The following is a 27,557-nucleotide window of genomic DNA, read 5'->3' on the forward strand; positions in this document are numbered from 1 at the left end:
ATGAAAAATGTTTAAACTCTTAACTAAAGTGCAAAGGCAACAGCAACAGCATCAACAACAACAACAACGAGAACAACAACAACAACAACAAAGAGACACAAATGAACCGCGCATCCGCCAGCGAATGTGCCGCCCCCGCCCCCGCTTGCTACGCAGTCGTGTTTCGTGTTCGTCGTGGCAATTAAAAAGTTTTATGCAAAATACGCAAATCAAATGTTAATGTTGTGTTAGTACCGACTATAGGCGAGTGCATGTGTTTGTGTGCGTTGCCTGTGTATGTGTGTGTATCCAAAATGCACAGCCGCCCGCCAGCAACAGCAACAACAACAACAACAACAGCGACAACGACAACAACAGAGGCAACAGCGAGAGCTCAACTCAATCGACAAACAGGCCAAGGAGTTGCACATTAGAAGCTCGAAAGCCTAAAGCAAAAAAGCCCGCAGTCAGGCTTTGAGCCAAGACGCATACCACAGCAGCAGCAGCAGCAACAACAACAACAGCAACAACAGCGCAAAAAAGTGGCGAAAGGTGCACCCACCAGCAACAACAACCACAACAACAATCGTCGCAGTCTCTAAAGTCAGCAAAGTCAAAGTAATCGGGTTACGTTAACGTTAACGTTTTGCGCTTACGTTTGCGGTCACGGTTACGTTCATTTTTTATTCGGTTTACAGCCTCCTCCAAGTTCTGCAAGTGATAGTGTGCCATAGAGAGAGAGATCCTTACGAATTGTAGTGCCAATATCCATCCAATATCCAACCATCTACATCTACATATACAACATATATACGTTTTTACCTGGCAGGCGCACAGCTGCATAAATAAATATGTAAGTACACAGAAGTAATTATAAATGCATAAAATGCAACACTGCCAACAACACAACCAGCTATAAGCCAGGCTTAAGACAACAGCGACAGCGACATCAATAAAAGCCAAATATAAAGCACCCTGTAAGGTGCGCAGACAATTTTTCTCGCTGCCAACGTCGCAGCCGCGACGGTAATAGGTAACAACAATACGCAGCAGCCACTTACTTTATTAGAGAGTGCGACAGAGAGGGAGTAAGAAAGAGAGGGAGTAAGAGACAGAGTGAGACAGCGCCTGAATCAGAGTTGGCAACAGTGTTTAGAAGCAAAAGAGCTGCTGTTTAGCGGGAAAAATATGTAAAATTGGTGAAATTTTCAAACAAAATATAAAATAGACTTTCAATAGTATCAATAATCCTATCAAAGTTTATCATAAAACACTTCCAGTTTTTTTTGTCATTGCTTCTAATAAAACGTAAATAGCTTCCAGTGTTTTCACTAAATTTGTGATCTGTAGGTCCTTAAGCAGCAAAGATTTAATTTATTTGATTCAATCATGGAATTAATTCAATAATTATAATTAGAGTGCCACCGCTAAATTACTTCTTTAAGCAACGGAACATACATTTTTTTTTATTGTTTTCAAATTCTACTTCAGCCTTTTTCAGTATTCGGCAAAAAAACTATCAATTCTGCAGAGCATTTTTGCCATCAGACATTTGATAGCATCCTGATATTTTTTAAATTAAACAAATATGTAGAAGGCAATTGCACTTTGTACATACGAATAAATACTGGAGTTAAATTCTATAAATAATCATAACATATCAATATTAAGTGTGGGAGCTTATATTCGACTTTATTAAAAGCTTGAATTAACATTAAAACACTACTATAATCATACGAGTAAATACCTATGTTATATTCTACAAATTATCTTGTTATATTGATTTGAAGTGATTAAATTTATGCATTTACTAAAAGCGACAAAAACTGTGCACATCCAAAAACCTTTTAAAAAAGCTAGAACTCCCGCTTCTCATTCTTCTCGATTCGTTTTCACAATTGACGGGAAAAAAGCTGTTCGTGCAACACTGTCAACCGAACGCAGCGCCCGAACACAGAGCGAGAGCGAAAAGGGATCAAAAGGTGTTGTCTCTGTATGCACGACGTCACTTCTGCTCTCTGCTCACTTTGCGCTGCTTGCTGCGCGCTGCTCTCTGGTAGCTGCTCTCTCTCTCTTCGCTGCTTGCTGCTGTGCGCTGCCAGCGTCTCAGTTGGCTTGTTCGAAAATCGATGTTGTTGGCGTTGTGTTTTTTTGATTACGTTTTCTCGTGGCTTCTTGTATCGTTTTGGCTTCGACTTCGTTGACTTTGGCTTTAATGCTGCTGTTGTAGTTGTTGTTGTTGTTTCTCTTTTATTTTGTATTATGTATTATTCTTTATACTTTTTGTTAGTGGTCCGCACATTGATGATGGCGATCAATTTGGGGCTGCGATTATGGTACAGTAAAATGAACAACATCGTCGACGTCGTCGTCGTTAGCCACTACGCAACACACACACACACACACAGATGCACAGATACAATGGCACTCACATGTGCACGTTAGCCAGCTTACACACACACACACACACACACACGCACACATGGTCACAGTCGGGGCACACTTAACCCACACAAAAGTGAGCGCGCCAAAGGGGAGGCGGGGGTTTCACTTCGTGAGAGAGTTATTTTATTTTCGTGTTCGTGTTAACGTTTATTGTTTTTTTCTTTTTCTTTTCATTTCTTTTCTTTGCCTTCTCTGCGTTTTCTTACCTTCTTGGCTCTCAGTCTCTGCCTCTCTCCATCCCTCCATCTCTCCATCTTTGGGTTTTGACTTTATGTGTAGTTATATTGATGCCCGGCTTTGACCGATGGCTTAGGGTTAGGTTCGTACATTTCTTTCTTTCTGGTAACGCTCTTCAAGGTGCTCACACATATACAAATGTATCTGTAAGTGTGTTGGTGTGTTGGTATCAGTTCTATCAAATGACTGTCTGGGTTAAATTATGTCAAATCTTGATGGCATTTCAAATGGTATTGCTTTGAATTGATTATTTCGTTTATTCTTAGGTAAAGTGAAAAGTCACCGATACGGCTAAATTTCCAGAGATTTGTTTTTAAACTACTTTGAATAAATTAAGGAGAGGCAAATTAGAAAATACTTTTATAAATATCATATATCGGATGTTTTAACTAATTGCAATCTTCTTAAAACTCACTAAAATACTAATTTTTCTACCATTCAAACAAAGTTTATTTGAACTTTAGAAATTGGCACAGCTTTCTGCGTGTAAATCGAGCTTTGGCGCGGAAAAGCCCTCGAAAATGCAATATTTATTTTAAAGTGTATTAGGAAAGCTCTATAGTCTTAATATTTCTCTTAGCTTAACTACCCTCTTTCCCTCCCTTTTTACACATTCATCCAATATTGTGTTGGGAATTGTAAGGGCAAAGAATATACTTTTGGATGTCTTGAAAAAATTGTCAAAAATGTAGAAAAATGTAAGTGCTTACTATCATATATCAAAATCTATTCTAACCTCTTTATAATCGAATTAAATACATCAGTAAAACCAGCCTAAAGGGATCTTTATTTATTTTGTGACTTGGAATTGGAGTTACTGCTAAGATACAATAGCTTATACTATTATAATATTAACATCAGCAAGACAACTAATAATTTATTTTTTAATTTAAATACACATATTTGGATGCTAAAAAATTCACATACAATTTATCGTTTACTATAACATAGTACTTAAAAACCTTTTCCAATCTCTTGACAACTGAATTTTTTTTAATCATTATGTGAAGCTGTTTAAATTTGAAATTTTTTGAATAACGTTAAATAAATGAAGAGGGCATAAGAACTTAATTATTAGTACCTTATCTAAGCGCATCGTAAACCAAATTATGACAACAAATTATGACAACAGTCTTTTGAAAAATTGAAAATATAAATGTTTAAATAGTAGAATAATCTAATTTAATGTCATACTTACTAATCGTTCCTTTTTAGAATGAAATTTGTTTCAACTGCCAAGAAGTAAAGCTTATTGTTTAATTGAAATAGAATTTATAAATGTAAATGTTAATCTCCTTTAATTCGAATTTATTACAAAGTTAAATCTTCTGATAAAAAGCTTAACTTTTGTGTTCTGTCGGAGCTTTGATTTAGAAAATCTCTTTAGATTACTCGCCCAGTCTCCACTCTCTTTCATTCCTTGCCTGAGGGGGAACTTTCAGTCTGATTCAGATGAGATGCAGATATACCCCTCACATTTTACCTGTTGGGTTGACCCCATTTCATAGTTAGCGCCAAATTGGCCAAGTCAGCAACATGGCTCAAAAAGTGCTGATATCATTTTAATTGTTTTCTAATTGCTCGACAGCTTTCTACGCAATTCTAGCGAATTTTCGTCACATTTCGCCATTCCCACCGCCGGATGGACGTCTAATCGCATTAAGAATCTGGTAACGGGCCACGTGCCGCTCAGCAGCTCATCAATATTGATTGACCGGTTTGCCAAGGGGCAGAGCACAAGTACCCCTCTACCACTGCCCCTGCCCCTGCCCCTGCCCCTACCATTGTCACTGCCTTAGTCTCCTAACCAAAAGTTGTGTGTGCATTGTGTGCCAAAAAGAAAAAAAAATATATATAAAACTAGTCTATAAGCACGCCACATGACACTGACCTCACCTACTAACGGAACCAGCATTGGCAACGCACGAGGAGCAGAGGCGGCGCTGGGAGGGTTGAGAGGGCTGAGAGGGGAGGACGGCCGAGGCGAGTAGGTGGGAGACTCGATCTTCAGACTGAGTCGCAGTCTGACACTACTCGAACTCGAGCCGGTTCACTGACAAAACAAGTTTATCCACATCCCCAACAGACTTGACTCTCAGCCTCATGAACTTTGCGACGGGTAGCAACAACAACAACCACCACAGCCACAACCACAACCACAATAACAGCAGCAACAACAACAGCAGCAGTTTTTGGTAGCGTTTTATCAAACAATAACTGGCAGTGGACGTGCCACCTGAATGTGAACCTGGTTCGGGGGCAGGCTGCTCTCCAAGCTGGAGAACCAGAAAGTCAGCATCAGCATCAGCAACTTCTGGATTAGGTCAAGGATTGGCGACTCGTTGTTGTTGTTTGGGCCTGGTACCGGACTACCGACAACCGACAACCGACGACCGACTACCGGTACCTGTTCTAAAAACACAACAACAACAAGTTGTTGCCACTTCTTGTTGCTGTTGTTGTTTTGTTTGTTTCGGTTCATTTAACAAAATCCCTCGAAAAAAACACATGAAAAAATTTAAACATGTTTTGTTTGTTAACTGGAAAATTGAAATTGAAACTGAAATTAAAACTGGACTATTACAGCTGATCGATTGTTGTGGATCGTGTGTGGAACGCTCGAATGGCTTAACGGTTTCTCTGTTTAATTTTCAAACAAAAGAGACAGTTTTATTTAAACAAAAAATGTAATATTTTTATATTTTTGCTGTCAAAAATTTATAAAAGCATGATAAAAATGAGGAAAAAAAGGAAATTGATACTGATCGATTGTTGTGGAGCGTGTGTGAAACTTAGGATTGGCTTAACGGTTTCTCTGTTTAATTTTCAAAACATAGAAACATTTTTAATATATTAATTTTCTTTTAGTTTTTGTTGTAAAAACTGAAGTATTCTAGCTATTGCTGTGGATTGTGTGTGGAACGTAGGATTGGTTTATCGGTGTCTCTGTTTAATTTCCAAACAAAGCGCCGGGTTTATTTAATTTTTGTTCGCTGTAAGCAAAACAAAATAAAGCAAAACACAAATAAGGCACGACGCCGTCGGCAGCGACGTCGACAGCGCTGCTAGCGCCAGTCAGCTGTCTGCTTGGTACTGTCGACGCTTCTTTTCACCTGTTGCTGTTGTTGTTGTTGTTGATGTTGTTGTTGATGTTGTTGCTGATGTGATGAGTTATGCAGTTACACGTTTGACATTTGCGAAGGAGTCAAACTAGTTCGACGGCCACGTGTGTTGTGCTTTTGTTGTTTGGCCCCTTCTGCTCGTCAGTCCCTCACTTCCTCGCTCCCGCCCTTCGTCTATCCGTCCGTCTGCTTCCGCCCCTTTCCGCCTGTTTCTCAATCCCCCCTTTCCATTCCAAGCGTCTCTCTCTCTCTCTCTCTTTTTGTGTGTTTCGGTTTTTGTATCTGTTTATGTTTGTTTGCATGTTTGTTCCGTTTGTTAGTGTGCTTGCAAATCGTTCAGTTCAACAACAACAACAACAATAACTCATTGGCTCATCAGCTCATTGAGGGGAAATCGCTGACGTTTGAGCTCGTTCCAAGTTCCAAGTTCCGCGTTCCACATTCTGCTTATATTTTGTTTTGGAGGCACGACTCAGCTGATGGGCAATAGGAGAGTGCAGTTATTGGAGAATGAATAAGTGGAGAGTAGGGTTGGAAAGCGTTAGGATGTAGACTTTAGCTATTATTGTAGAATGCTTTTAGATTTGTACTTCACTTACAGGACACTCTGATCAGCTTTCTTATATACACTGAAAAGAAAGAACAACTTCTTAAGTCAAGAACATTCATCTTAAATATTTTGTTCTTAAAAAAAGTAACATTTTAAGACCATATTACTGAAGCAAAGAGTATTAATCTAAAAAATCAAAGTTCTTAATACAAGAATAAAAATCTTTAGGAAAGTACTAAAACGTACTATTTCATATAGAATAAATGGTGGTCTCGTGGCGCTCTGGCGCAGTAGGCGGTAGGCGGTCGGTTCGAATCCCCCTCGCAACAAATTAATATAATAGCCTATTTTCACGACCACTCACATTTGCCACATTTACTCTCATTGGAATGTGTCAGATTTTTGGCTTTCCACGACCAAATGTGAAACTTTTAAAACATTTTCCATTCACCCGATATTTCGATAGTTCGATTTCTGTGCAAAAAATCTGAAAATAAGAACATTTTCATGTTGCAATTTTAAATTGCGCAAATTGTATGCTAAGTTATTTATTGAACAAATCAGCTGGTTAAAGAGATAATTGCTTTTTTTTACGAGTTTATCGATAAGCATAGCGAATGGCAAAAAATCTTAACATTCATTATGAATAAAATAAAGTCCACATTCGGGCCGAATGATGGAAATGGCGCCGAATGGGCCAAATGTGCTGTCGTGGAAATAGGCTATAGCATTTCACTGCGAACGGCAGTTAGCGCTAGTGACGAAATCAGCACGAAGGGTGCGAAAGGCGACTAGCAATATATACAGCTAATATGGAAAATTTGCTATGACTGTCCGATCAGATCGAGTTGTATACCGATCGAAAAGTTTAGTCCTAACTTACAAAATGGCATACTAAAACTTCTTCAAACTCACCTGGTTCATGAGATAAGGGGATGTATTGCATTAATGATAAAGTTACAATGTCTAAGCAAAAGCAATTTCAAAAATTTCTGATATCACACAAAAAAAAAAAATGTTTTATATAAATCTTTTAAATAAAAATATAAATTTAAAAAACAAAATCACGAAAATTGAAATTCGGCACTGCGAAAAAAGACTGCTCGTGATAACTCACCCTTTTTGCGCACAGTGCAGAGTGGCCTTTTTCGTGTTTTTTTTTTAATTTATATTTTTGTTTAAAAGTTTTATATAATAAACTTTATTTTTTTCTTCACAAAACTGGATATCAGAAGTTTTGGAGCTGTATTATGCTTTCGTCAATAGACTTTTACCTCGTGTAGAGGTTTTTTTTGTGTGATATAAAATTACCAAGACAGAATAAAATGTATAAAAGTCAAAATGAATAAAAAAAAAACAAGTGGGAAGGGCTATAGTCAAGATCCGGACCATAGGATACCCGTAACTTATTTCAATATATACAAAAGAACTTTAACGAAATTACTTGTATTACTTTGAAAACATTAATTCGCCATAACTGATGTTTTACTTGTCCGATCATGATGCGATTCAGTAGGATAATAGATAATACTAATATATAACAGTAATTACCATAAAAAACGTATAATCCTAAAAACTGTGGGTGTGGTGGCTTAAATTGAAAACAAACTTAATCTGCGTGAGGTATATATAAATCTGTGAACCGAATTTGGTTACTCTATCCTTTACAGTCTTTGAGATCCTTGTGTTTATACAGACCTGCGTGGGGCTTATAGAAATCTGTGTGCCAAATTTGGTACCTCTATCTCTTATAGTTTCTGAGATCTAAGCGCTAACACAGACGGACGAACAGACGGACATGGATATATCGACCCGGCTGTTGATGCTGATCAAGAATATATTTACTTCATAGGGTCGGAGATGCCTCCTTCTCGCTGTTACATACATTTCAACGAACACAATATACAAATTATAAATATAAAAAATCATTTTTAATTTTTTTATTATTTGATTTTAATTTTAAGAACATTTATTCTTAAAATAAGAACTTGGTCTTTTTTGACATGTTTTTAAAACCAAGATGTGTTTTCTTAATTTAAGACTTTTATGTTCTCGACGCATTTTTTAGACCAAAATTCTTAGATTTTAGACCAAAATCTTGATTTTGAAATATTTTTTTAATCAGTGTAAAAATCTCTGAAAGCTTTAGCTTTATGTTCCTGTTTGTGTTCCTCGGATAAATACAAAGCAAAAGCTCGCAGGCTAGAATCATCTAGAAATGTTTTTTAAATGGAATCGTATAATTGATCATATTTTGTCGTGATATTTTTGATTATTTAATTGATCATCGATCAGTTAGCTATTTGACTACCGAACATTAAACGTTTCGAAGGGAAAGCAAATACTGTAATATTACAGAGTCTCGACAGAAATTAAATTAAGTTAATCATAGACAATATGCAGTAAGTCTAGTAATCTCAATATTTCTAGCAACGTCAATAAAAAAATGACAAAGTTGACGATGCTTTTAAGTTTTAACTTGGGAAACTAAGAAATATTTAAAAACTCTGTTGACATTGCTTTGTTACATTTAGTATTCAATCTTATTTTATATATCATTCGTAGTCAACTTTTGTGAAAAACTTTATTCAAAAACGAATAACTCATTTCAAAACAATAACTCTTGTAAAAAAACAAAATCCATTTAAACTATTAGTATTTAATGACTGATTTGATTAAAGTAAATTTTACTCACTATTGTTGAGGGAATAATTTAAAGTCAATAATAATTTTTATTTGAAATATAATTTTTATTAAGAAGTAATTCATAAATCATATTGAGAACATGATACTTTTTAAATAACTATTTAAAATTATTTTTTTTACATATTACTCATAACACTTATGGTTTCTTTTTTAAAGTTTCTTTAATAAAAGCTCACATTGCTAATCTATTTAAATGATTAACTATTGAAGTATTTTTTAGTAAATTACAACTCATTTAATTGAAAATTATAATTTAGAGGCGCTTGTTTTGATGACTTTGAGAGTCATTCAGATCTGTTGAAGTGATCACAGACTGCAAAGAATGTTTAACGGTTAGATTAGTGAAATGAAAGTAATTAAAATTGTATTAATTAATTTGTTCAAAACTTGTTTTATTTCAGCTAATTACAACGACAACTACAACAACAACGACAACAATAACAAAAACAACACAGGGGCTATTTGTTTGGTTAGCCAAGTTCCTTAGTGCCATACAAATGCAATATTGAAACGATAACAACAACAACAGCAACAGCAACAACAAGAGCAACAGCAACAGCAACAACGACAACAACAACAACGACAACAACAAGTGCCTTCATTCAAAACGTGATAGTGATATTAATAATGTGTATATACTTGTAGCAACAACAACAACAATAGCTTGCCAACACCAACACCAACAACAGCAACTGCAACTATAGAAGCTTTTACGAATGCCTTCGCCAAGCGACATCGAGAATCGCGCGTCTTCCATTGATTTGGCCAATTAGCTGGTTAAGTAATCCCCAAGAGTCGAAACAGGTTAGCCGAACATATAATGTCCACATCCACCGCGACAACGAGCGTGATAACGTCCAACGATCTATCGCTGTCCGGCCACGCCCACTCGCACGCCCATTCGCACGGACACGCCCACAATCACAACAATCACAATCCACACACGCACTCCACATTGCATCCACATTCACATTCACTTGTCTCGCATCGTCTCGGCGTTGTGGGAATCGGAGGAGTCGGAGTCGGAGTTGGTGGCCATCTTAGCGACGCCTCACTGTCACCCATACAGCAGGGTGGTGCCAATATTGTGGCCAGCAGCAACAGTTCGCCACTGGGCCAAAACGGTGTGCCCCTTTTGACCACAATGCACCGATCGCCGGACAGTCCACAGCCGGAATTGGCCACCATGACGAATGTGAATGTCCTGGACTTGCATACGGATTCGTCGAAGCTCTACGACAAGGAGGCGGTGTTCATTTATGAGACGCCCAAGGTGGTTATGCCCCCGGATGGAGGAGGCGGTGGCGGTGGCGGTAATCCGGGCTCAAATGGCGGCCATGATGATGGCCAGGTGATAGATGCCCGAATTGCGGCACAGATGAGCACACAGCATCTGTCCGGGCCACCGCAACAGGCACAACAGGAGCATCAACCGCTGGCAAAGATCGAATTCGATGAGAATCAAATCATACGAGTGGTGGGACCCAATGGGGAGCAGCAGCAGATCATCTCGCGGGAGATCATCAATGGGGAGCATCACATCCTGTCCAGAAATGAGGCTGGTGAGCACATTCTCACGCGCATCGTCAGCGATCCCTCCAAGCTGATGCCCAACGACAATGCCGTCGCCACCGCGATGTACAATCAGGCCCAGAAACTGAACAACGAGCACCAGGGAGTCTACCAGACATCGCCCCTGCCCCTGGATGCCTCCGTGCTCCACTATGGCAACGACAATGTGATCAAAACCGAGGCGGAGATCTATGAGGATCACAAGAAACATGCGGCTGCTGGCGGCGGATCCATTATCTATACCACATCCGATCCGAATGGTGTGAATGTGAATGTCAAACAGTTGCCACATCTGGCGGCGGTGCCACAGAAGCTTGACCCCGAACTATATCAGCCGGACAAGCACATCGATCTGATCTACAACGATGGCAGCAAGACGGTCATCTATTCCACCAGTGACCAGAAGGGTCTCGAGATCTACTCCGGCGGTGATATCAGCAGTCTCGTTTCCGACGGTCAGGTGGTCGTCCAAGCGGGTCTTCCATATGCCACAACCACCAATGCCAGCGGACAACCAGTCTACATTGTTGCCGACGTTGAGGAGCACTTGCAGGGGTGAGTAAAAAATTACCATTTTTTACGATTTATACGGGCTTTACGGGGACGAATAATCCAATAATTTGCGTCACTAGTCACTGGTGAGTCACAGTGAGATCAATTATCCTTTAATATACATATTTCTTAGGGATGTTAGCTACAAGTATTCTAGAATTTAAGACTGGGAAAGAATATTCCATACACGATAAATTCTCTCAAGAAATTGCGTCACTAGTAAAAGAATTCTACAATTGGAGTCTGGGGAAGAATATTACATTTTAAATGCATTCTCTACATAAATTGCGTCACTAGTCACTGGCAATATGAATGTAGTGAGATCAATAATGGTTGAGATACCATAAGGGGAAATCAATGATCCTTTGAGATACCTTTTATACACGTAAGCTATAAGAATCTTACAATTGGGGACTATGAAAAATATTTTATTTAATGTGCATTCTCTCGTGGTAAGATTTTTCTAGTACTACTATGAAATGCTAACGATAGGATTGTCACTTAATAGTTTTTCAAACGATTATGCTACTGATTTCAATTGACTAGTTACGTCACCAGCATTAGAGGCATTAGAGTCTGACGGACTGTTAATTAAAAGTTTTTAATAGTAACTAATATATTTGATTGATTTCGCTTTTATACTTATATCAGAACTGTGGCTTACGTAGTCTCAGAAAGATTCGGTAGGGGTGGAAATTTAATAGTCTTTCAACTTCCAACTTTCAAAATCGACATTCAATTTATTTTGCTTTTGAGCTTAGGTCACCAGCGAGTACAAAAATTCACAATGCCAATGGAACTAGGAATTTAGTTCTGTAAACTGAATTCCATAATAATCACTTGATAGTTTGATTACTCTGGAATTCTTTGATGTATTTAAATTATGTCACTAGCGTGCAACTGAAATTGTATTCTTGAATAGAATTCAAATACTCAGGATAAAATTTCCAATGAATAGTCTTTATTTCCTTAGTTGTTTGCTGTATTGTTTGATTAACTGCGCTATGTGACTAGCGTGTAGAGTTAAGCTTAATAATAATTAATTTAAGATTTGGATAGGATTAACGCTTATCCTAAGGGTTTAACCTTAATATTAGTTTATTAAATAAATAAATTTTGATAAAAGTAAATCATAATTTATAGGGTTAACACTTCAAAGCTTGTTTGTTATAATACTCACAAAGTGTGCTGTGGTATAGTTAAATTTCTCTAGTTATGTCACCAGCGTGTTGTACAATCCGCCAGGAAGAACTTTACATGATGTGAATTAGGATGAGATCAGATTCCAATGATAAGGTTGCTAGCAAACAGTTTTGAGACAGATTATCTATAGTGTTCCATTGCCTTTATTTCTCCAGCTACATCACTAGCGTGAAAAGAGTCCGCAATGCTAAAAGAATCGATGTAAAGGCTTCTTTAGACCATGTTCATGAATCGCAACCGGCCAAGTCATCATCTTATCGTCAATCTTGGCTAATTGTCGCACATCTGGGCCCACAGTTGAGTTGAGAGTGCTCGTTGTATCGGGCTAACATCTCCATTGGCCTGGTTAACAGTTGTGGACGCGTCCTTTTGGCTAAAATGTTTGGTCATTTGCATTTCTCATGCATTTGAATTAACCGCTGACCATTTTTTTACTGTTAATTATTGCGATAGGCAACAAACACTAACAAGAGCAACAGTCAACGACAACAACAACAACAACAACAACGCCAGCGCAGATTCGTGGGCCAAGTGCAATCGCCAGGCAATCCTCAGTCCCCATTCCCAGGGGAATGACAGCTTCCGTTGTAACTGTTTCTACTATACGTTATTGCAACAACAACAACAAATAGAAAACTCTGGCATTTGGCGTGCATCGAATCTGCAAGTAGGCGAGAAGACTAATAATACAGAGCCAAAGAGATTCTTCGTCTCCGTCTCCATCTCCGTCTCCGTCTCAGTTTTAGCCGCTGTTGCAGTTGCAGTCTCCACGCGGATGTGCCACAGCCTCACATCGAGTCGCTTTGCCACACCGTTGCATAGTGGTCAATTTTCTCATTTTGGGCCAGATTAATTTATAAATTTGTCAACAAAATTTCAGGTTTTATACTAAAAACTAATTTGTACAGAAAAAATAACTGTTCTATTATATTTCAACTATTTTTTAAAAATTATTTTATAAATTATTTTTTTGTTTTTTTATTATTTAATAATTAAAAACGTTTCTGAATTCAAATTAAACTTCAATTATCTTTGACTTGACTGACTGACTGAGCAGGGTAAAAGCCAAACCGTTAGACGTGCGACCTTGAAATTTGGACACCGCATACCTAATATTTTATATAATAAAACTGATTAGATTGTAAAATCATATGTTAAGATTGAAGGTTCATACTAAATATGAAGTCAAAAAAAATAAATGTATTAACAAGTGTAAAAAAAAAACCGTACGAAACGTCCGTTTTCCTTAAATGTAAGAGATTTAATTTGTTCGAAATTAAAAAAATAGGCTGCGTACAAATTTACTTCTAGTTTCATAAAAAATTAAAATTATTAAGTTTAGATGCGTTTTATATAGCCAACATATTCATTAAAAATGTAATTTTTGCATTTTTATTCAAATTAAAAACAAAGATAAAATAAAAAATATTGTCAATATTGGCAATATAAGTTATAAAGAGCTAAAATAGCCAACATGACCACTGTGCGCTGCCAGGCAATTCATTTTGGAGCAACAGCCGCCATCGTCGTCATCGTCATCATCATCATCATCGTGGAGCTTTTGGTATGCGCAAGTAATAAAAATTTGAATATAAATTAATCTAATAGAGAACCGTTACGCCAATGCGGCAATGCAGCAACGCTGTGGCAATGTGGCAAGGCACCTCGAGCAAGGTGCTGCCAGTTGTCCGTTGCCAGTTGCCTCATGAGGCAAGCAGGCAGGCAAGCAACACCAACTAAGTCATCGTCAGCTGAATCTGCATGCCGCAGCATCGGCAATAACAGCAACCACAGCTGGGGAAGCGGGAAGGAGTGATGGGGCAGGAGGGGGGCAGCTTCTAATGCTGGCAACGTCGATGGTCATCCTGTTATAGCGGAGGCAGCAACACAGTCGCCGCTCCATGCATGTTGCATGCACGCCAAGGTCCATAAATAACGACAAAATTGCGTTTCCGCATATGGACGCCTTGGATGCAGTGGACGCCATGGACACCATTGGACACACTGGACACAGTGGACACACTGTACACCGATGGACGCCTCTGACGTGTGGCATGCTGTTTGACCAAAGCGCTGAAGACACAAGAAGAAGCAGCAGCAACAGAAGAAGCAGCAGATGAAGCCCCAAGACGATGATGGCATTGCCCGTTGCAAGTTCGCCTCCTGCCTCCTGTCTTCTGCCTGTTGCCTGTTGCATTCTAACAAACGTGCCACATTGACCATTGGCTTTGCGTGTTGCGTTGCTGTTGCTGTTGCATGTTGTACAGTTGCCTTTTGCCTAGTTTGATATATGGTTGACGCTTCAACTTCAGCTGCAGCTTCTTTTGCGACACTTCTTCTATTGTCTTTGATACCCTGTAATTGATAGAGAGCTGAGTTGGGCATATTGTACTAGAACAATTGATGCTACACAGCTAACGACTTAAGATGTATGTAAGACTCGAATCAAATGGGGTAGTTTGTTTTTATAGATACCCTGTAGTTATGAACAAGCTGAAATGGTCTCATATTGCTTAATGCATTTATGTTAGTTGAGCTCTAATTGAATTAGTTTGTTTGTTACTCATATATACCCTGCAAAGCTTAGTTTGATACCCTGTAAATAATTTAAAGTTAAAATGAGAAACAAACAGCAATTTAAATTGGGTAGTTTTTTACTTAAAGATACCCTATAAAACTAAACTATCTACAAACTATCTTTGTATAACTAAGCAGCTGCCTTTCTCCATGTGAAAGTAGTAACATCGTCTAATTTGGGTATGCCATTACTTCTATATACCCTGTAATGCTGTAATTCGACTACTCTTATGCCAAATTGAATTTGAATAAATATGAATGTACCAGTTGTGAAGAAAAATGGGTATGCTTTGGTTACCATATACCCTATAAAGCTACCCTATAAAGAATTGTTCAAAATGTTGAACAAAAATTCTTAAGCTTTTATATGTTTTACGAATTACAGGGTAACTGCCAGTCGAGCACTTGTACACATTAAGCTTACTTAAAGCCGCATGTTGCACGTATCATCTGTCCGTCTGCGTGCATCAGTCAGATTTGACCTTTCGTTGTTGTTGTTGTTGCTTTTAAGGCTGACTGTGAACATCCTTTCCCAAGTGCCTGTCACCACATGTCCCCTTATCCCTTAAGCTGCTTACTAAATAAAAACTACACTGCACAACACGGTTGAAGCTCTTGTGGAAGCTCTTACTTTGTCTCTCTCTTTCTATCTCTTTCTCTCTCTTTTTGTCTGTCTCTGTCTCAGTGATCGAGCACAGAGCTTTGGCAAGCTTTTGATGAAATGTCAAGGCATTATGACGAAAGCTTTGACGTTCGTTAACCGCCTAAAGCGACGACGTTTTTTTTATAACCGTTTATTGCCCACATTATTCGGTTAAGTGCATTGCAATGTTCATTTACACACACTCACACACACACACGTACATGGGTATATTTATTGCTTAGGCGCCATAAAACGTCTACGGTTTATGCATTTTCATTTAAATTCGCATTGTGCAATACTCAAATGTGGGAATATATCTTAATATCCATCATTTGCCAATTTCAAGCACATTTTTATGACAGCTGACCATAAAGAGTTAAAAAATCAAAGCAAATTCAAGCCAAACAAAAGCTTTGACCAGCCAGTCAGTCGAAAGCTTTTACACTTGGGGATAAAACAGAATGTTTGCAATGACTTGTCAAAAAAATGTAATGTAAAGTAATTTTTATAATTCAATACTAAATATTATTTTGTATAACACAAAAAGTAGCTGAAACTTTTGCTCGTAGATTCGCATGCTAAAACAAAAAAAAAATATAATGATATGCAACTCTGTTGCTTTATAGTCAACTATGTAGCGCAGTGTATTTAATTTATCATGCGGAAACCACAGAAAATTGTGTTTAAAATGAATTGCATTTTATGAAATTTCCATACATAAGGATGCCCTTCATGATAGCCTTCCTTGTGGGGCGTTCGCGGTCACGCACACACACACACACGCACGCTCACACACACACATGGACAACATACTGTCAGACTGGCACACCTCATTTATTTAGTTACTTTCACTTTAGTGATCATATTAAATTTCCGAGCTGCAAAACATATTTTTGCTTGGTATTTCGTGTTTTTTCCCCCCATTTTTATTCAATTTTTATTTTTATTTTATTTTAATATGACATTTTAGTCACGATAAAAAAAACCGAATAAGTGTGCGTGTGTGTGTGTGAACGCTGTACAGTGCTGGTCAGCAGATTGTTGACACCTTTTGTTGCCGCCTAAAAATGGATAAAAATAAACAGTGACTGTCTGAAATATTTTTAAAGTAAGTTAGGAGTACTTTATTATGTTTATTATTTGGCATTTGTTTTGCTTTAGGTCTTCAGGTCGACTTTTGTCCCTAACTACCCCTATTGACAGTATTTCAGTGGGTTATTGGTGTCACCGTTACACACACTCAAAATAACACACATACTTGCTTCCAAATTAGAGTATTTCGATTAACAATCAAAGATTTGAGCATATTAGTTGTATCAGTCATTTTGTAATAGAGTTAGAAGCACGAAATTAAGTATTAAGTTCCTGCAGTTACTAATAGATCAGCTTTTTATGCAGCTCTGCAGCTTTTAAGCAAATCTGAAAGCCGATCATTAGTAAAAACTCAAAATTATTTACACCTGGGTTCGATTCAAATAAGGTTAATTACATCAACTTTTCGTTTTGCTTAGTATTATATATTGTAATTATTTAAATTTCCATAATCAGTTAGAAATTTTGAATGCACTAAATCTTATTTCTTAAGATTTAAAACTTATTTTTATTACTTTTTCGGTAAGCCTAAGAAAACAGCTTTTGTTTAAAATTTTTTGATGAGCTTTAAAGCTTCGCGACTGAAGCTTTAAGCTCATATCAGCATCTTTTTGGTAGGTTTTATTTTGGCGATCGTGTTTGAGGGCAACTAAACTTCGTTGTAGATAATTTCTTGTTGTTTATGTTTTGCTTTTGTTTTGTTTTGCTTTTTTCTCGCGTCTCATTTTTATTATTATTAATATTAAAGGTGCAACAGAGTTTGGACATTTTGATACAAAAACAAACCTGTTCACCTGCGCAGTCTACCTGCAGCAACAACAACAACACTAACAACAACAACAACAACAACAACAACAATGTTGAGCGAGACAAGAAAGAAACATGTTAACACAATTCAACGTCGTACGCTTTCGACTGTCGTTTGTCGTCAGTTGTTGTTGTTGCCTCTCTGCTCCTATACTCCACATCTCGACATCCACATACAGCACATACAAACAAACATACATACTGTGAATTGGCGCTACAAGTTAATCGAACGCTCAAAGTGGTTTTCAGTTGATATCGAAAAGCCACAAGGTCGACAACAGCATCAAGTTTATATTTTTATTCTTTGCCGACTTCTTTCAATAACTGAATTCGTATCAGTGTCCGAGCTCTCAACTCTCAATAACGTTGCCGCGTCGACTTGTTGTAGGCCGTAAATAAAACTCAAGTAAAAGCTCATCAAAATGTGCTTCAATTGCAAACAAACAAACAAACGGGCGACATGAAAGCAACACAAAAAACAACAACACAATTTGTATCCTTAAACTGTAACTGTAACTGTAACTGTAATTATAGCGGTAACTGTAACTGTAGCTGTTTAACTGAAACACATGATGCAGGATGCAACGAGCAGTTATGCCATATCCTACACCGACTGGATAACTGAGTCACGGTAGATGCGCGCGCAGTGGATGGCGTTCAAGTGTGCTAGCATCCACATGGAATCCAATCGATCCAACCCAGCCACCCACCCAGCCAACACGTTGTGTATTTAGTTTCTCTTTCGCGCTCGCTCTTGATCTCTCTCTCCCTGTGTGTGTGTGTATGTGTGTGTAACATTGTTATTATTGTCAAAGCTTTTAAGCTGCAAAGCTTTGCTGCGCTTACTCCTTCTCCTCCTCTTGCTTTCTTGCTCTGCCTGTCACTTACTTGATCTCTGCATCTTTTCAATATGGCCGCTATACGTTCGCTGTCGCTGCCGTAGACGCAGTCGCAAGTCTCTGCTGCCGCTGTTGTCTGTTGTTACTGTTATTGTTGTTGCTGTTTCGTTTTTATGTTTTTTCTGTTGCTGTTGATAATATTGTAGTAATTAATGCGATACGAATGAGAAATTTATAGCCCCCACGCCCGAAAAAAACAGAATCAAAAAACCAAAAACCATACCAAAAAAAAAAGAAGAAAAAAAAAACAAAAACGCTGGCGGCTTCGCTTTTGCTTTTGGCTCCAGCGTTTTAACAGTGGTGTATTTTTGTTGTTGTTTTTTTTTTTGGGAGTCTGTGTGTCTCCCTGGGTATATTACAGAAATCCATTTGCATAAAAAATGAGCATGTAAATGCCACAAAACGCACACAACCAAAACAGCAACAACAACGACAACTCTTTGCATTTTCCAAGTGGAATAGCAGCTGCGCGCTTTCCAATCAGACGCTGGCGCAGGCGCAGGCGCAAATCTTTCTCACGGCGACGCTGACAGCGAAGCTAACGGCGACGTTGACTGCTGCCTGGTCAAAAAGGATGCGCGCTGGGTGCGTTGTGGACAAATTAATGGACCTCGATAGCCGTTGTTATTGTTGTTGCTGCTGTACAAATGCGCAAGATGATCATGTTGATGAGGGAAGGGGAATGGGCAGGGAAAGGGAAAGGAATAGGGGTAGGGGTAGGGGAGGGTGTTACGGACAACAAACCGAAAAAGGATTTCTGATTTCGATGTCTCCTCTCTGTGTTTTTATTAATAGCATCCGCAGCTTTATGATCAAGACGGGGGGTTGAAGAACAACAAGAAGAGTTTCTACTCCTTACCTGGCTGATACGAGCTGCGAGTATTTATGCAAATTAAGCGACTGCCCAGAAGGGGTTGCTATCCGTTTGAAGTGAGTGTCCTATGGGCCGGACACGGACACAGACACGGATATGAATGAGGTGCGATGTCCAACGTTGAGAAACAATGACAAACAACAATTGCGCCCCGAGGATCGTCATTCGACCGTATCAAATGCTAAGACATTGCCCCGTCCACGTCTCCGTCCACATCTCCGTCCCTGTCCCTGTCCCTGTCCCCGTCTTCGGTCCGTTATCGGCCTTGGCCCGAAGCAAAAGCATTTCATGTGAAAACTGCATGCGCATCCCGAGAGAATCCTTTTCGTAATGCTAGCTGAAAGCATTATGCAAATTTGGTGCTTTGTATTCCCAGCGCCATAAGAAAAGGGTCGTCGTCCTTAGCATTGGACGCTGTCCGAGCTGCCACTGATTGTCTTCTTTCTGCCCTGCCACAAATATCAATTATGATCTAACGGATGCGTCTTCGTCTCTTCGTCCAGCAGCAGAAACAACGGCAGCTGCTACCGCTGATAGCAGCAGTTACCGGTTCTTATACCCTGCACTTAGAAAGTGCAAAAGGTTCTATTTAAATTTAAAGTATATATATATTCCTGATCAGCATAAATAGTCAAGTCCGCTTTATGTCTGTAGGAAAATCTAGATGAGTTTCTATAAAAGCTAATGGTACAGGCAGACAGGTTTCTAAAATCCAGAATATTCGCCATTCCATATTCTATTATAGCTGGGTTCGAACCCTGCCCTGTTAAGAAAAATCAGTAACTTAACTGTTCTGTTTATTCTTGATATTACTCTGAAAATGCTTTAAGGAGCATGTAGCGTGCTCATAATAATAATAATAATAATAAAAATAATAATTAACTGATTCTACAACTATGACGATTTCTCTTTTTTTAATAATTCTTATTTTAAATTTCGATTTTTGTTTCAAAACTATGAATTTTCGTCAAAAAAGATCAGAAAGTTGGTAAGATGATTCCTGTGTATGCTAAGCAGATGCAGTTTCACTTCGCAATACCAAAATGATGAAATTTTACTGAAATTTAAAATTTTAATAATAAGTAAAATCCATAAAATTTAAGAAACAATATTTAAAGATTAATATTAAAAGAGAGAATTATGGCACATATGATAAGAAAAACATTCAAGAGTTTGAAGTAGAGAACACTAAAGGGTTGTTGTCGTTTTTATGTGCTTTTAAAGCACAAGAGCAGGGTATTTCACAGTCAGGTTTACTCAACTATAGCCTTTTCTACTAGTTTCTTTACTTTATTTCTTGCAACAAGATTCTGGTGAGCACCTTGCCTTAGCTACTGGGCCGGCACTTCCCAGGCTCGATACCACAGAGCACGGCCTTCTGGTACTGCCTTCTGGTACTGCCTTCTGGTACAGCCCTTTGGAACGGCCTCCTCTTGGCAAGGTGTTAATGCGCTGCATGTGCCAAATATCCACAGGGTTGCCAGGCTGCTCTAAGGGTTGCACACACGTTACACTATTATTGTTTTTTTTTTTTGTTTTTTTGTTTTTGTTTTGTTTGCGAAAATAAAAAATTGCGCTACTTGTTGCACTTACCTTTACTCCCCACCTGGGTTTTTACGGTTGCTAATGAAGTGATTTTGTGTGGACTATAGCCTAATCACAGGCTCACTAGAAAGCACAATACATGCACTTAATAGCTGTAAATGCTTACAATACCATGGGAAATAAGTTATTAACGGACCACATGCAGTGCAAAGATTCCCGAATCGGTCTTTACACCAGTTTTGCAAAAAAAAAAAAACAAGGGCTTAACTAGCTAATAAAATTCTTCAAAAACAAAGCTAAAAATTGCTAGCTAAATCAAGAAAAACTGCTTGAATAATGATTATTTAATAATTCATGCTGATTATTGATAAATAAATAAAATGCAATATGATTTTTTGAAACATATTCTTCAACTTCAATTACATTATCTGCAAAATCAAATAAAAATTGAAGCTCTAAATTACTTTTCGTTTAGGTTAAAATCGATAAATTTAATTGGATTTTGACTCCATTTTAAAAATGTGTCTATGCTTAAAGTTATAAAGTAAATAACTTTGTTGAAATTATCAATCAATTTGGATCGACTGTCCCAATTTGTGACTTTGAAAGTATACTACACAAATTAAATTTTGTCTCTTTAAAATCTCTTGAGATTTGTGGAACACACCTGTATATCTGTCAAGTTTTGAACCTCTGTTCAATATTTTGTTTTGTCCGAAACATTTTGTAACTGACCAAACTAAATTTTGATCTATTTTAATTTCTTATACTCTCCATTTTTATTTCATTCGCATTTCAAAATACCTCAAATATTGCATTTTGTTTGCTCTTGATATATTTTGGACTAAGATTATTTTCATTTTTAACCCCTGTTTCAAGATATTTGAATTAAACTAGCAATCTATTGTTTTTCAATAAATAATTTTCTTTCTCGTAAAGAAAAGAAAATAATCAAATTCCTAGCAAATTGCATTAGTTTGAATTCTAGCTATAAAATAGCTGAAACGGCAACACTGTTTAAAGCGTAGCTCGATTCCTGCACGGATGCCGGTATAACTAAAGTGTTAACAAAAAGTTTACGGCCCTGCGTTGGTTTATTATTACTATTATTTTTATTTTTTACTGTTGTTGTTGTTTTTGTTGTTGCTGTTGTTGGGAATTTTAACAGCATTCATCTAATGGCGCTAATAACGCTAAACGAATCAATTTTGTTGCCGATCGCCGTTCACTGATTGAGCCCAAAAGCTTTAAAGCTGCCGCAAGAGTTACAGCACACACACACACGCACACACGCACACACACAGCGGGCTGGCCAAATTTGTTATGTAAATAAATGCTAATGGGGATCGCTCGACTGGCAAAATGCACGCACTTGAACGCCTCCTCTGTCCCCTCTCTCTCCCACCTTCCTCTCTCAATCTCTCTCTCTCTCTCGCTGTCCCTTTTGCTGAACATTACCCCCCTTCCATCAGACGCGGCTACAACCTGGAGGCAGAGCAGTCAACGTCGACGCCGACGCCGCCACAGCTTCATCATCAGCATCATCAACATCATGATGATCAGCAGCAGCAGCAACAGCAGCAAAATCATCATCATCATTACTATGAGACAGCCAAGGACGAGTTGCAGCACCTGCCACTGACTGCCGCAGGCCTCTTGCAGCCTCATGTGGCCAGCGAGCTTCCACATCCGCCTCATCCGCCTCCTCCTCCTTCTGTTTCTGCTCCCGCTGCAACTGCTGCTCCCACAGATGCCACCGATTCTATCTCCGCCTCCGCCTCCTCCTATGCTGTTTATAGCTATTACCGGGATGTCGATGCTCAGCAGGAGGAGGATCATCATCAGCAGTGGAGGTAAGTGGAGGCAACACCACCCCTCCCCTCCCCCCCACTCTCTTGACTTGACCTCGGCTTAACGCCTATTTGGAATTGGGTTGTGTCTTCCTTTTGGCTTCGTGGAAATTCGCGGTGGCACGTAGCTCGCGGCGGCGCTTCCGAAAATCGTGTTATGAAATAACTTTTGTGCTGCTTTTCCAAACTGACTTTCCGTCTTTTGGTCTTTCTGTCTTTCGGCGTTCTCTTTTCATTATACCCTCACCAACAGGGCACTTTAAACATCGCAAACTGTTTGCAACCGTGGTAACTAGCTGTTTTCTACACAACTTAAAATCAGGGAATGTAATAAATTAAATTCTTAATATACAAATTACAATAAATTGACTACTTTTAATTTTTATTTATTAACTTTTTATTAATTTTAAGTTATACATTATTTTTAATTTATTTAATTTTTGCTTGAAAATTAAATCAACTTCAATTTTGACTTTTTCATACATTTAGTGAGAAGTTTCAATTCAAAATAATTATTATTTACAGTCCCTGAAAAAATCAATCCTCAAATTTATGTTTAAAATTCTTGATTTTAGCAGGATATAATTGTTAAATAAACATAAAGTTAAATTTGCTACTCAATTTAAAAAATTCGCTATGTCCGAGTTTTTTACACCGTTTTAGATTAATATTATTCTGGAACTTTGCGTTTTTGCAACTAACTTTGAAACGTGATCTTGTTCTCTCTTTCAAGCCTCTATTCATAAAATTACGTACTCCACATATAGCTAATTTATCCTCCATTGTCCCTTAATACCACTTGACAAAAGTCGCTTCTATTACAAAGACTTTTCTTGAATGTTTGTTAGAAATGTTAAGCGATCCTTCAAATTACTGTCCTTAACGTTCCACGGTTATTACGTTGACTTTTAATAAGTTATATATATTTTTGTGTTGTCCTCCATGTTCACCTTACTGACTAATTTTGCTTATTAATATTGTTGTTTTAGTACTTAATTCTTTAATACACCCTCCCTGGTTTGATCATCGACTTAATTATGTTTAATATTATTAAAAGCGTAATATTTAATGTCATACCTTCTTCTGTTTTACACAACCTTCTTTTCAAGTGAAATGTCTTTCTTAGCTCTATCTCCTCCATGGTCACATTATTTTTTAGCTTTCTTAATTTCTTTTACGTGTAGGGTACACAAGATTCGTTGAATCACAGTGAGTTTCTGTCAATTTCTTGTTTCTTGTTTTTTTTTTGTGCGTTTTTTGGCTTTATTTATATTTTTTATTCATTTTTTGTGTTGTCGTTTAAGCCAAGTTGAGGTTGCGGCTGTCGAAACTGTAACGGGAGGCAAACAGTGAGGCACCGCTAAGGGGGCATGGAAAAGGTCGTCTTCGGTTAGGACTTGGCTTAGAAACACAATTAACAATTAAAAGACAGTTCTACCAAGTGTCTAATAAATGTTGCTGTTCTACGTGCTTTACACGAACTGACCCTAAAATCGGGCGGTTAAAGGCCCAACTGCTCGAAGAGAGACAGAGACAGAGACATATATCGCATTACGAAAAAGGTTTTTTTAATAGCGAAAATGTTCTGCAGAACATAAAAAAAAACACAGAAATGTGCCATGTTTCACGTCTGAAAACTAAAAAGAAGATGAAGAAGAAGCGAATCCCAAGTGCGATGTCCGTTTGTTGTGCGGCCTTAACCTCACAATTAAATGTGGACATGGCGCGCAATTCGGGTGAAATCGGGCACGACGGGCGCTTTAAAAGCTTTGGACAACCTATGTGTATGTAGTTACCCAATACACACTCGCACACACACACACACGCACACTCACACACTCTTATATGCATATAGATACAAATGTATCTCGCAATCGTAAAACGGCAGCTGCTCGATGAAGAAATTGCGACATTTGTTCTCATTTGTCAGTTTTTTGTATTCCTCGGTTCCATTTTTATAAAAAAAATCTTTATGATACATTATCATAAAGTTAGTTACATATTTAGGCTAAAGCGTATATGTCAAATTAAAGTGATACAGTTTATAATATTCATATTTCTAGGCTTTATAAAAAACAACAAAGTTTATCATATTAAAGTTGATTTTCGTCCGATCGTTCTTTGCCAGCTATATGATATTGGGATCAACTTTTAGCCAAAATTGTTCAGGGTGTATACGACAATAAAAATTATACAAATGTGCGAATGGTTGAAATATCTTTAAAAAAAAAATAAGTTTTTCATATTAAAAATTGTTTTTTGACCTATTTTTCCAATTGCAGCTATATCACTTAGATTGGAAATAAATTAGATCATTACTGATAGAGGCATTCTATAAGCAATGGCTTTTAGAAATATTTTGAGCTTTAACTAACAAAATTATATTTTAAGGAGAGATGATAAATAATAATAGTTTTGTTTTTTTTTCGTCAATTGGTAAAATCATTCACGTCTAGTAGCTTTAAAAGAGCGTGAAATATACCAAAATTGTTCTTTAAGGGTATTCTATGCCATTTCACCATGATCTTCAAATTTATGATTTTATTTATATTACTGAACACATAATCATTATCTTTCAGAAAAAAAAAATCATAAAATAATGCTTTTTTGCTACAAAAAAATAATGATTATTTCTTGAGTTTATAATACTTACAGTGATTACAGTTCATTTTATGAAGATGATGCTAGTGTATCATATCTTAGTTTTTGTTTTCCCACTTGGTTTGCTATAAAAGCCACTTTAATGTTTATAATTAAACTTATTCGTAATATTTGACGTCATATCAAGTTCTTTTTTTGGATACAAATGTATTCACTGAATTCTTAATTTGTTTCTTTTGAAACGCTTTAAAACATGACTCAAGAAATTCAACCAAATTTGGTATGCCACTTGTACTTGTGACCTTGAAAGTGCTCTTTATTTTTGTTTTTTTTGTTGTTTTTTGTTATTTGAGGGGGGAAATACCAAAAGAGCCGTAAAGTGTTTATCGATATGCGATTAACTGTCATTAGCTTGAATCACTTTAAGGCCTTTTTCCGAGAGATCTTTAACCCTCTAGCACGTAAGCGTGTCTCAAGACACTTACCCGTTTAATTACAATAACTAAAAAAGTAATTCAATTTTTAATAATAAAATATTTGTAGATTCAATTGCAAATGTTTAAAATCACTCAGAATATTTTGACGGTAGTTTTTTTTGTGTCTTGCACATGTCATGTGATTTTTTGTGCGTTCAATTTCATCTATTAAAATGTGCGTTTTTTTTAAATTAATACAGCTTGAAAAATAACCGATTAATTTTTTTATATATTTTTTTTGTGAAAGGTGCGTTTAATTACTAATCAAAATTAATATTTAAATTGAGCATTTTATCACAAAATAAAAATTTTGAAATTTTGTTAAATATTGTCACCTTACAGTTAAACGAAATATTCTACACAGTTTCTGAGCTCTTATTTGAATTCTGAGACCCAAATTCAGTTTAGTAAAAATTTTTTGACTTATTTCTGTTCATTATTTTAGAAGATAGTCTTAGAGGGTTAAGAGTGAAAGAAACTGAAATGAATAAAAAAAAGCAGAAAAAACGGTTTGTAGATGTGCGATTCGTTTGTGGCTTATTTTCATTGAATGCAATTTGTTTTTATTGTGCAGATATTGTTGCTGTGTTTGTTGTCTCTGTTGTTGTTGTCTCTGTTGTTGTTTTTTTGACTGGCCAAAGACGGCCTCAGTCGGGTTATACTGCAGCTGGAATCTGGTTTGGTTTCAGTTGTTGCTCCTATTCGGGCGTGTGTGTGTGTGAGTGTGCGAGTGTGCGTGTGCGAGTGTGTGTGTTTGAGTCGATTGGCCAGTTGGTAACAGGTCCAGCTACAGCTTCAGCTGCAGCTACAGGTGTAGTTTCTGTTGTTGTTGCTGTTGTTGGCAAATTAGGCGCAGCCAACGGATTAACTATTGAAAATTGCAATTGCTGCATATTTTGCGCTCTTGATTGTCAGTTGTCCAATTGGCATACACACATATTCTGATTGGGATTTAACAGTAAGCAATTAATATGCATTTGTGGGTGGCAAAAACATAAGTTATGTAATTAATTTAAATATTTAATACAATTTTGTACTCATGCTCTCTCTCTCTCTCACTCACTCTCTCTCGCTCTCTCTCTATCTAAATCTTGCCATCTCTGTCTATCTATTTTTATGCTATTTTTTTCTTGTTGTTGTTTTTGTTTTTGCAGCAATGCGAGCAACGCGGGCAAACTAAATGGTCAGACCACACCTATCGATGTCTCTGGCCTATCGCAAAATGAAATTCAAGGCTTTCTGCTTGGTTCACACCCCTCATCGTCGGCGGCCACAACCGGCGTTGTGTCCACAACAACAATCTCGAATCAGCAACAACATCAGCAGCAGCAGCAACAGCAACAGCAACAACAGCAGCAGCAACAACAACAACAGCAGCAGCAGCATCAACAACAACAACAGCACCAACAACAACATCCCAGCGACATTGTAACCATAACCACAGCGGGTGTGGGGAGTGCGGGCTCAATTGTCTCTGCTGTCGTGCAACAACAGCAGCAGCAACAGCAACAACAGCAGCAGCAGCAGCAGCAACAACAACAGTTGCTGAGCATCAAACGAGAACCCGAAGACTTGAGCAAGGATCCCAAGAATGGCAACATTGGCGCCGCTGCCAACGGTGGCGGTTCAGTGATAACGCAGAAGGTAGGAAATCAAAATCACAATCACAATCCAAATCAAAAGCAAAGCTTAAAAGCTCTGCTAAAAGCTTTACATATTTCAATGCTTTAATGGACACGCACGCAATTCCAAAATCAGATCCAACTAGAAATTAATTTGTATTAGGCAATTAGACTAGAGATCAAACTTCCCATTCACATTTAGCGG

The 27,557-nt window shown here is 37.7% G+C and overlaps 1 protein-coding gene across 1 annotated transcript; it reads left to right on the forward strand.

Moving 5' to 3' along the window:
* Positions 1-27,489, forward strand: LOC117784059 (protein grainyhead-like). Its single transcript, XM_034621660.1, has 3 exons — positions 1-832; positions 9,441-11,166; positions 26,885-27,489. The coding sequence occupies exons 2-3, from the start codon at positions 9,860-9,862 to the stop codon at positions 27,459-27,461; spliced, it is 1,884 nt and encodes a 627-aa protein (XP_034477551.1). The 5' UTR covers positions 1-832; positions 9,441-9,859; the 3' UTR covers positions 27,462-27,489.
* The last annotated feature ends 68 nt before the right edge of the window (positions 27,490-27,557 follow it).

Source organism: Drosophila innubila (assembly GCF_004354385.1).
Source record: "Drosophila innubila isolate TH190305 chromosome 2R unlocalized genomic scaffold, UK_Dinn_1.0 1_C_2R, whole genome shotgun sequence".
Taxonomy (NCBI): Eukaryota; Metazoa; Arthropoda; class Insecta; order Diptera; family Drosophilidae; genus Drosophila; species Drosophila innubila.